Raw genomic sequence first — 12,419 nt, forward strand, 5'->3', positions numbered from 1 at the left:
GTGCCATATTCCCTGTAAGCATTATAAAATAAGACATCTGCGCATTTTTGACTTTAACAACGTTTTCCCAAAAGGATACCAATTATATTCTAATTTTGACATTGCACGCGTGCCCATGTGAATGCACGTGCATAATTATCATATAATCTTGTCTACACTTTCTATATATTAAAATATATTTTATATGAAAGCATTTAGTCCAAAAGTATTAAGAATCACTCATTCAAGTGTATTTTCAATTTCACTCGTTCCAAATGCACGCACGTGCTTGCACGTGCATGATGACCATACCTTCTTGTAGGAGGCCCTTATATCTATCTATGTTCTAAATCCCATCCTATTTGGTTGAAAACCAAGGAAATTATAGCCATTTCAAATTTCAGCTAATCAGATTGCAGCACACGTGCATCCACGTGACTTCAAGATTTTTTTTTCTAAATCATATTGTAGAATATCCTAATGCATAACTATGTTTTAAATTTCAAAGCATTTCGTCAAAAATCAAAGGAGATATGGCCATTTAAAGTTTCAGCCAATCAGATTGCAGCACACGTGCATGCGCGTGATTTCTTGAAATTTTTCTAAATCATATTGCAGGATATCCTAATGCATGACTATGTTTTAAATTTTAAAGCATTTCGTCAAAAATCAAAGAGATATGGCCATTTAAAGTTTCAGCCAATCAGATTGCAGCAAACGTGCATGCGCGTGATTTCTTGAAATTTTTTGTATATTACAGGATATCCTAATGCATGACTATGTTATAAATTTCAAAGCATTTCGTCAAAAAATAAAGGAGATATAGCCATTTAAAGTTTCAGCCAATCAGATTGCAGCGCACGTGCACGCGCGTGATTTCATGGAATTTTTCCATATTATATTGTAGGATATCCTAATTCACGACAATGTTAAAAATTTGAAAGCATTTCGTCGGAAAACAAAAGAGATATTGAGATTTTTGTTTCATCCAATCAGAGGAAGGCGCACGTGCATGCGCGTGAGTTCATGCTAATTTGACAGTGTCATATTAGTAACACTTTTAATATATCCTTATGTAATGAGTTTCAAAGCATTTCATTAAAAAATGTAAAAGTTATAGCTATATTAAGTATATCAGTAAATTCACTCATTTCAGTGCACGTGCAGGCGTATGCGCGCAAAATGACCTTCGTTCCGCACACCTACACTACATACCTATTAACCCTAAAAAGGTTTTATCAGTTGGTTGTAATTTTCTGAGAACACTCAGTTTTAAAATGTCTACCGTTGCCATTCAAATCTGCAAAGAGTGACGAATTTGTCCGAGGGTGTTCTCTCAAGTGCGTTGAACATTTGTAATGAAACTTTATTGATGAAATGAATAGTATCTGTAATTGTGCGATTTGCATTTACAAATTGTAAACTGTAAATAATTGCCATAGAAACAGGGGAAAATTGATAATTAAATAAAAAAAAAACTGAAAGGACTTATTGATGGTTGTCCAAGCTATGCTAATGGGTATTATTTTAGTCCAACAGCGGTCCCAGAGCAGTCCCACAGCAGTCCAAGTGCTCCCAGAGAGCAGTCTCAGAAAGCAGTCCCAGCTGTCCAAGTGGGCGGGATTTATTAATTTTATGGGCGACTAGGGCTTTTTAAAAATTCTTTGTTAATTTTGCCAAGAATTATTTTTCAATCATGATTATTTTTACTGACATGTCACTTTAATTAGTTTTCTAGCTCTACAATACTCAATACTCAGTTTTAAGTGTTTTGTAAATTTTGTAAATGTATGAGCGTACCTCTGTACACCACCAGAATGGAACCCTCAGATCATGTTCAAAAGAAATTAATCCTGAAAGAAATTTACAGATTTAATTTCTTTTATCAATTTTTTGCATTATACATAAAGGATTTGAATATAACAAACAGTATTCAATCTTAAAGTTCATAAAACAATACAAAATAAGAGCAGAGTAAACACGGACCTCCGAAACATCAGAGATGGGATCAGGTGCCATGGAGTGAGCAACTCCTGCTGACCGGTCACACCCGCCGTTTGCTTCTTGTGATGATCAGGAAATAACGGCAAAATCCGTCGTTAATTCAGTGTATACATAATAGACTACATGTAACAATGAGGCATAATTTTATTTAATGATCATAAAATAAATTGTTAGGTTTTAATTTAGGGTTTCATGGAAGACGCTTTTTTGAGTGGTACTTGTGAAATGCGTAGATTTTTTGTTTATGAAATCTTATATGTTATGCAATTATTTTTTTATAGTGCCAATGCAAATTTTGAGCATTTAATTTTACATTAGATATTAAAATAGGCCAACAAGTAGTTTTTTTTCTCATGAACCTGTAGATTATTGTAGGGAAAATATTCTCCTAACTACTGTAGTTAATATTTAACAACTTAATTATTTTAAATTATTCCAAATTTAACTTGTGTAAAATAAAATCCCTGAAAATATCAATTAACTATAATACATGTGATTTCTACTTATTAAATGATTGTAAATTATTGGTTTTTTTAAATAGTTTAAACTCCACTCTGCTGCAAGTAAACAAAAAAAAACAGGGGGTATGTAAAATTCAGAATACACAAGGGGGAGGGGGGTGGAGCTACATGTATCGTGTCACTCAGAACCTCCCAGGGACAGCTGCGATTGCTGGGTCTGCTTGATCTACTTGATATAGCAGTCCCAGAGCAGTCCCTTAGCGGTCCAGAGCAGTCGCAGTGTGGTCCCAGAGCAGTGCCAGAGCGGTCCCAAAGCTTTCTTGGACTGCTTTGGTGTCAGGTTGGGTATGGTCAGTACTGAATATTAGTAGCATACAGATAATAGTAGCATACACAAGATGACTTGGTTCATACAGCAAGATTTTACACGCATGCACGTGCACTTCGCTCTAATTGATTGAAACTAAGGTTTCATAATATTTCTTGTATTTTGACAAATTCGATTGAAAATTTTAACATTGATATATACATGATTAGGATCTACGTTTTATATATACAAATTATCAGAAAGCATGCGTGTGCTGCTATCTTATTGGCTGAAGCTTTAAATGCCCATAACTTTCCTGGTTCTCTACAAAACAAGATGAACTTTAGAATAGGAATAGGTATATGAATAGGTATAACGGATTCCTACGTAATGCTACTATCAGAATTGAATACAAGGACATGCATGTGCATACGCAAAATGGCTAATATACTTGAAAAATGGTAATATTTATATATGTATTATTTAATTTTTTTTTTATTTTCAGGATATAAAGATTTTTTAATACTTAAGCCAACATGCCATGATCACCTTGCATATGCATGCACGTGCATGTGCATACAAAACGTAAAATGATATATAGTTGATATTATACTTTTTTATTCTTAAATATAATCCATCGATACTGAGCAAATAAAAAAAGTCTTACAATTAATACTAGTTGTCATCACTTCTTACAGGAAATTGTTTTTGCCTATCACGTACGATATTCGTATTTAAATTGTAATAAACCAAATAATTTTTTTTACTCTATTGCAAATATATATTAAAAATAATCTTTATATCAATGTACGTGCAGTTTTTTTTTTAATTTTCGTTTTGTAAGAGACAAAAATCAAGACGTTTGTACTTTTTTTCTTCTCAAAATTATTCTTTTAATTTTGTTACATATTTTTTGTCTTTCCTCTATAGGTTGGACACGATTTGGATACTCAGAATATTGGTTAGGAAAGCAGAAAGTGAAATGGACGACTGCAAGCGTAAGATGCTCTAAAATTTTCTGCTATAAAGTGTTGAACTTGGCTTCTTAAAATTTTCCAAAATCTGAATAATCAGCGACATTATACGCCACATCTTGTCTCTTTTACAATGCTATTTTTATTGTATGCAAGGTTAAATAAACAGCTACATGTATAGATTTCTATTCGAAGCAAGGATTATTTAAGTAAAAAACGTATTAGCCAAGTAATTAATAAATAATCAAAAAGTATGTGTATACACTGATGTTCCCGTATGGCAATTAATGGGAATACTTTAATTTTCTCAAATGCAAGTATACTCCAAGTCAAAGTTAATATGTCAAAATTGTTGGTATCGAAAGGAAGATCTTTTCATAAGGAAGACACCTGCAATATATGAAAGTCCTAGTTCTATCTGTTCAAAATTTATGGTCATTATTAAAGTGTTCAAAAAGTGGGTCAAATTTTAAGGACAATGTCAAAAGATAAGAAGTTTGTTAACTCATAGAAATGACTTGCCACAATAAATACCCTTTGAAGTATGAATGCCCCAGTACCAACTAATAAACAAATAGGGCAAAAGTTTGGAAATTCTTAGAGTAAAAGTGGGCAAAACTCCATGGTCAAGAAGTCGATTTGGTGGTACGTGAAGAAAATTCTTGTCACAAGGAATACATCTGTGAAATATGAAAGCCATAGCCCAACCCACTCAAAATATATGAACAAGATTACAGTTTTAGTGGACAAATGACAAGACCTTTCTTAGGAAACAAACATTTTTGACCTCCTAACCTGGACCTTTGAGTTTCAATTTTACCAAAACGTTTAATCTTAAACTATAATTTATAACTTTTAAGCAGTTTGTGCTTGGCTTTTAGTGCTTCACATGTTTATTTATTGTGACAAGATATTCCAATCGATATATATTTTTTGACATTTTTACCTTGACCTAAGGGTTTGGTCCTTTTTTAAAACTAGAGATACTGTGAGCAATTAGCTCACTTAAGATAGATGTATCCCTCCGCCGGCTCACATATATAATGATAGTGCCCATGTTTTGCTATGGGAAACCTAAAATATGTGCCGGATAAAAAAGTCAAAAAGGGGATGCACAATTACAATATAAACTAAAGATTCTATGGAAATTTGCATCAAATTTCATTCAGTGGTATAAGAGGAGTTGCGGACATCCTAATTACTACATACGCCCCCCCCCCCCCACTTTCCAATCGGGGGTATAAAAAACCTTAACCTTGGCTATTTCTTTTGAGATATGTACTAGGAGTTTCAATTTTACAGGTATATTCATTTTGATAAGACTTTCCTTTGAATACCAACAATTTAACTTTGATTTTGGAATTTTTCTTGTATTTGAGAAACTTCAACCCTCGTTCAAAAAATGCCATACTGGGACATCAGTTTTTCAAAAGCACATCTTGTTCAAAACTCAAATCTCCATTTCAGTTAAATAATCAAGTACATGTACAAAATTTTTCATTTTAAAAAATGAAATAGTTTTAATGAATGGTATCATAAAGTTACTGAGCATCAGGGTGATATTGTATTTCGTATTGATGTATTCAGAAATTTAGGAAACACAAATCCTTCCTTCAGAATAATAATGTCTGACAATAAATGATATATGATCCCTTGTTGTTTCAAACATATCAAGACGTATACGAAGTGAATTTGGCCTCACTTAGTGGAACTTAACCAATAATTGAAGAGAAAATTTCCAGAAAATTAAACTGTTTATTGATACTTTTATGAACGTTAGAGAAATTTGAGTTGATGTCATGATTAGAAACTGCCAAAAGGGTAAATATTTTTTGTAAAGACAGCACTGACACCTTTTAAACGTCAATACTCTCATTATCAGCCAACCAAGTTCTGCTACCAATGACCGTAAACTCTCACCATGTTCCGTGCTAAAAAAAAACGTGATCTGTGGCTGATGCTCTGTCTCTTGTGTACGAGGGTGGTCCCATAATATGCGAATATTTTTAATATCTTTTGTTTCACTAAAACTATAAAGTTATAAATCGGCATACCTTAAAATCAACTTTTTTTGAATAATGCATAGTAATTTCAATGAAACATCGCGATATATGAAATTTTCCCCTCAGGTAAAAGAATCTAAAAATCAAGCTGTCGGCGCAACACTGACAACGTCGTAGCCTATTGTCCTTGTGAATTTGATTTGGAATCTGTATTCGTATAGATTCTTTTGAACATAAATTCGGTATTAAAATTTGTTTTAATTATCAAGTTCAAGGTATACTCCTTATATATTAGTGATACCAAAAGATTGCGAAGTTCTTTCTTTTAATGGACAATTTCGCAATCTCGATCATAAACTCAACTGATCAAATTGTTTAACAGCGTTTTCTACGAAGGCTTATGACGTCTTATTCCTGTATCTTCAGTTCGTCTTCATTTTAGTAGTCTGTTGTATTTAAGTGGTAATTTGGCAGCCAAACTATATGAAAAACATGATGACTTTAGCTTTTCTATCGTCATTTGTCCTTGCTTGTGCGGCAGTATACCTTCATCACCTGCATGCGGAGTGTGTATATCTCAAATAATTCGATACGCAAGAGTGTGCTCTAGGTATGAACGGTTTCTGGGGCGAGGTAAATTATTGACAAGCAAGTTGGTGAGGCAGGGGTGTCGGCGGTCTCGTTTAAAGTCATCATTTCGTTGGTTCTATGGTCGATGCATTGACCTTTTCTGTGCATTTTGTCATTGAGCCAGGTGCTGACTGACGTTTTCATTGCTGATTGTTATTCCATTGTTTGTACACTGAAATGACGACGGATTTTCCGTTGTTTCCCGATCATGACAGCGGGCGCAAAGCGGGTGTGCCGGTTGGCGGGGGATGCTCCTCCTCCTTGGCACCTGATTCTACCTCTAATGTTTCGGGGGTCTATGTTTGCACTTCTCCTGTTTTGTATTGTTTTATGGACTTTGAGATTGAATACTGCTCACTATCTCCATATCCTTCTTTCATCATAAAACCAGTCAAGCCAACCCCAAATTCTTCAACCTGGTTGTTTTTTTTTTTTGGTGCTCCACATATAACCGACCAACGTCACCAGTTTTGACAATGTCTATTAATTCAAAGTGCTTTGGCGCATATCATCATATATTTGTCATTATTGATGTCAAAGAAATGATATATCGAGAACACCATAATGAAAATCATATATTTGTCATTATTGCATGTCAAAGAAATAGACCGAGATAAAATCACTAAAGAAAACCTTAGACATCATAACAAAAAAAATACTTTCGAAAATGTTATTTCTAAAAGTCAAAAAATTGTCGTGCGCCGACCACTGATATATAACACACTTTAAGGACAGATGATACATTTTTTTCTTTGGAGGAGACTTAATATCATATCACAAGTTTTGAAAATTGGATAATTCTTAGAATTTTTCTCTTAAGAACTGGAAAATGAAATAGACTTGGAAAATAATAGTAATAATTCAATATAATTAAAATATGGACAAAACACACTCAGTATAGATTTACAGATGAAAACAAATTTCAGAATATGCTACCTTGGTGCTAAAAGTGTAATATAAACTTAAAGGACAGATGATTCATAAAAATGAAGTGATAAAATTGCAGCGGTATCACATGGGCTGATTTTTATTATTTTGCATTTCCTAATAAGATTCATCTTGCTTTGTATATTTTTCTAAAGTGTATAAACATCTTTTAGCACCAAGGTAACATATTCTGATATTTGTTTTCACCTGTAAACATTCATTGAGTATAATTTCTCTATATTTGTTTTTTTTTATTGAAATATTACTAATATTTTCCAAGTCTATTTCAATTCATCCAGAAAAAAATTGTTTGTATCATCTGTCCTTAAGTGCTGCTTTTACCTATAAATATATATGCATATAGCATCACTTGCACAGGTCTATAATATTTTGTCAAAATAGCAAAATGTAATTTTTCAACTGCAGGCAAAAAAGCTTAAGTTATGGAAGAATAGTATTTTTAAATATTACAAAAGTTCGCGTTTTTCTGGGACAACCCTCGTATACCAGTGCAAGTACATTAGAACTCTTTTATATACTAGTACATGATATTGAAGTCCTTAACCTATGGTACATCTTATTACATTGTATGATAATTATTCTTCAAGATAAGAATACTAACTTTACGTTTCATATAAAATTATCCTCATGCTACATGTAAAATGTTTACATAATCAAAACAAGTTAAAACTTGCACATTCATCTCATATTCCTAAACTATGTAAAAAAGAATCCCTAACTAACATATTTATTTCCTTTTATATTTTTCGAATAATTTTCTTTTCTTTAACTACATAATATTTATTTTTTTATTATTTTATAGGAAGAATGTAAAATGATTGGAGCAAAACTTGTTGAGATCGAGTCTTCAAGCGAGAATAACTTTGTTCGCATGCTTGCTCAAAATTTAACAGGTTAGTAAATGTATTATTATCATGGACGTTCAACAAATAAACAAACAAACAAACAGAGCGTTAACATAATATTGTAGTGATCTTTCCCCAATTCCCCAAGTGTTTGGCTAGGCCTAAATGGTTGTAATATTTTAACGATATCATATCTTTATTTCAAAAAAAAAAAAAACAAAACGCAAGTGTTTGGCAAGATGCTTATAAATTTTTCAGGTGCTTTGTTTAATTATATGTATTTATTTCATTTACTGTCAAAAGTTGTTTTATTGTCATTTCCCAAAACACGAGTGTACACGTCTAGCTTGGTTGGTGTCTAATCTAACGTGGTATTTCTATTTCCAAAAAAGCGAGTGTTTGGTTAGGTGCCACTGATCGTGAGGTTGAGGGGCGATGGCGATGGGCAGACACCAACTCCCTCCTGACATTCAGCGACTGGGAAGTCAACCAACCAAACAACTACAATAACCAGGATTGTCTGTGTCTCTACCTCCCCTACGGTCTTACTTGGTGTGACGAACCCTGTGACAACAGAGATTACCAATACATCTGTGAGAGAGATGCTTTGTAACTGTTCTTTTAGTTTCAGGTTTTCTTTATATATGATTTTATAATCATATTATTTGTGTGATAAATTTTTGAGATCAGAACTACAGCCTGACTTCCCCAAGACCGAAAAATGCAATTGAATCGGTTCTATTAACCTAGTCTTAAAGTATATATTATTCGTGAGACTTTGTACTAGCAGCTCACGAGAGTTATAAGAGAATAAATATATACTAGATGTGTCATGTTATTGCAAGTCGTTATACATTGTTGTTCTTTTACTGTTTTTAATTTGTGTTAATGTTCTAGAATTAGCTGAGTGAATACACTAGACGGAATGAGGCCAAATGGTCTGCTGCATGCGGTACAACATTAATGAAATATGTGAAATACAAAATTAGGGCCTTATACAGAAAGAGAAGTCTCTCCCTAAAAGATGAGAAGTAGGGCAATCAACGATAAATCAGTTATATTCTAAAAGTTGATTTATTTACTTGCCTGCTTATACTAGTGATAACTACTTTTCTATTTTTCACCATCACAGAAGACTTTTAGGCTTATAAAGTAGATGAAGCATATGATGTCGAAATCTCCTCCATTAAGTTAATGGTACTTTGTGTTAGTGTTAGGAAGAGTGGCAATGGTGTTGTATATAAATAAAAAATATTAATACTATAATCCAGAAAATTCAGAGTAGAAATGTTTGAAAGCAAACAATCAAACAATATATTGTCAGTCCGTGCAGTTGTGGTGAGCAGACTTTGCCGATTGACCGCACCTGGTGAATCGTAAACATCAACAATAACAGAGCTCGTACCCTGTTTACAAAAACTGTGTACATAACACGAGTGTGATCGATTGCTAAACTCTGTACACAGCACTTAGCTCGGAATGACGATACTTGTAAAGGAGTTTTCCTTCCTAACATTTCTACTCTAAAAAAAAAAACATTATTTCTTTGGATTAAAGTTTTAATATTTCTCATTAATACACAACAAGATTGCCACTTTTCCTAAGTATTAAAGATAAAGTTAAAATTTGTGAAAGTACAAGGATGTGTCAATCAAACCCGCCAAAAATTGGAAGTTTTAATAACTTTTAAATTAAATGAGATTTTTAATTAATGTTTGTGTGAAATGCTATTAAAATATATAATTTGTGGTATTATACAGAAAATATTAACTTCAAAACTGTGTCCAAGCACCTTTAAAATCATGCCAAACACTTTTAATACCTATAATAAATTTATATATTTTTCATTACAAAGCTTAATGATATAATAAATTTCTCAAATTAGAGAAACATGTAGTCACCTTTCATTTACTAGATCTTGACCTAATCCTATAAAAATCTTCAGTTGGCTACAAGAGAGTATATGTTATTTAATAAACGTGTTTTGAATCAAAGATGCGTGTTTTATGCCTATATATCTTAAAATTATATGCATTCCTTAATTTTCGTAGTTTTTTTTTTTTTTTGTTAATCGTATTTATGATTTTCAATGGTTTGGTTTTTTTTGTTTCTTTCTTATTTATTTTTTTTTTTTTTAAATTTTCTATCAAATATGATTTTCTTAAATAAAAAATGATTTCAAAAATAAAAAAATTAAGCTGTTTTTATATCTCTTTTGTCTTTTAAAATATACAATCAGTCTTTCCATCTTTAATATGTACTCTAAAAACTATTTCAAAGATTTCATTCTTGTCCCCAAAGATTGACCCTATTGAAAGTTATTGCCCCTTATGCGAAAAACATTGTTATCGCTACTACTTCAAAACCGTTGACCGCAGAGGTATGAAACCTTCACTAATGTCTTAAGGGTCTTCAGGCACACCTTCATTGTATGAGTGCGAAAGGATCTAATGACCCCTTATATGAGTTATTGCACTTTAACTTCTTTGCGCTTAATATTTAATCATAACTTTAGAACTAAAAGTCGTAGAAGCATGGGGTCAATTGCAATATGACCCTTGACCTTGAAAATCCCTTCAAGGTCAAAGGTCAAGGTCATTTCAAATTTTAAAGAAAACATTGTTTTCTTTCTTTTAAGCCACTTTTTTTATGGTATATAAGTAGTTAGATATAAAACAAAATAGAAATTCAGAGAAGGTGGAAAGACCTCTTTTTGTTTTGTGAACAATAAGTCTCGAATTAAAATGTACGTCGTCATCCGTGGTCATTGCCTTGTAAAATGAATAAACTGTCAGGAATTTAATAGAACTGACATTTACGCATGCGTAGTATATATGAAAAAAATGTCGCAATGCGGATAAATAAGACTAAACAAAGTTGATGTTCATATTTATCGATATAAAACACCTCCTGATGATTCATGCTATATATAAAGAAAGAAGAAAAACCAAAACTGGTTTTCTTTGGCCCAACTTGATGAACAGTAGTAGATAGTCATCCAAGCGGAACGGGATCTTACCTGTGGGTGTACAATAAGTTAACAATGGACGTGTTCGACATTGGTGAAATGTTTTAAGGGAGTTATAAGCCTCAAACTGAACATTATGTCAGATACTAGACTCTACTCGGCGCTAACGCGCCTCGGGTTGTCTAATATCTTACATAATGGACAGTTTTCAACTTATAACCATTACATAATTTGTTCTGATATAGATACATTATTAAAGTCTTCCTTTCTTAGTACAGGAATTAAAATGCAGCTAGCGTAGCAAAAAAAGCGTTCGAGAGTTATATAGACCTACGTCATTTCTGCAACAACTACAATACATGTTTTATTGATTAACTCCTGAACTAACAACCAAAGAAAAAATTTAAATAACACCAAAAAAAAATGAGATACTAATTCTATGTAACAAATATAACATATATACCTTTACGAAGATCGTATATGAAAAGTTCTCCGAAAAGTATTGGTTTATTTTCGTTTTAGAACCCGGAAATCAATAAATAATTTACCTACGGTAAGCAGCTAGTTTAAATTATCAAAACAGGATTTTGCTGAAAATAAGAGTACATGTACCCATTTTTACTCAGCAACGATTAACAATTATTGTAGACGTGAAAATAGACATCACTGTAATTTTGAATATGTTGATGATTTACCAATTTTGTATGAAAAATTCCAATCGTATTAAATTATATACATAATTATTATTAGTTGTATAATAACGAATGCACATCAATATCAGTCTCCTTTTCTCGGAATCTTCTAGATAATCTTCTAGATAAACATCTACAAACACAAGCCCTATACAAAGGGCAGATATTGCCAGGATGATGATTAGAAAATGCAAACCTGTGCTTTTCTCATACATGTAGATCTATAAAAGATCTTTACAGCTTCATCTAAATAAGGACGAATCTTATAGAGCTTCACGATATCGACTGCGGCCCCCAAAACAAAATACAGACACTCTAATACATGCAACTTTAAAACGTCACGGATTGTTTAATTGATAATGTTGAACTGCAAATTAAATAATGATTCACATATTTGATATTTTGATATTAATATGCACTAATTACTCATCACCCACAATAATGAACAACAATGGAAAGAAGAGCGGGGTTTTCGATGGACAAATTAGGGATGCTTCACTTCGGTGTTGTATTAAAGGTTGAATTATACATGTACTAGGCGACATTATAAATTAATCAATTCTTTGTTCTTTCTAGCTGCAGATCTGTAGCTCTCCGAAAAAAATATA

At 32.5% G+C, this 12,419-nt stretch overlaps 1 protein-coding gene across 1 annotated transcript; it reads left to right on the plus strand.

Moving 5' to 3' along the window:
- Window positions 1-1,494: 1,494 nt before the first annotated feature.
- Window positions 1,495-9,024, plus strand: LOC134236426 (perlucin-like protein). Its single transcript, XM_062718593.1, has 5 exons — window positions 1,495-1,592; window positions 2,583-2,794; window positions 3,682-3,749; window positions 8,109-8,199; window positions 8,544-9,024. The coding sequence occupies exons 1-5, from the start codon at window positions 1,495-1,497 to the stop codon at window positions 8,762-8,764; spliced, it is 690 nt and encodes a 229-aa protein (XP_062574577.1). The 3' UTR covers window positions 8,765-9,024.
- Window positions 9,025-12,419: the final 3,395 nt, after the last annotated feature.

Source organism: Saccostrea cucullata, unplaced genomic scaffold (assembly GCF_032062105.1).
Source record: "Saccostrea cucullata isolate Sc308-1 unplaced genomic scaffold, CSIRO_AGI_Scuc_v1 ctg3398, whole genome shotgun sequence".
Taxonomy (NCBI): domain Eukaryota; kingdom Metazoa; phylum Mollusca; class Bivalvia; order Ostreida; family Ostreidae; genus Saccostrea; species Saccostrea cuccullata.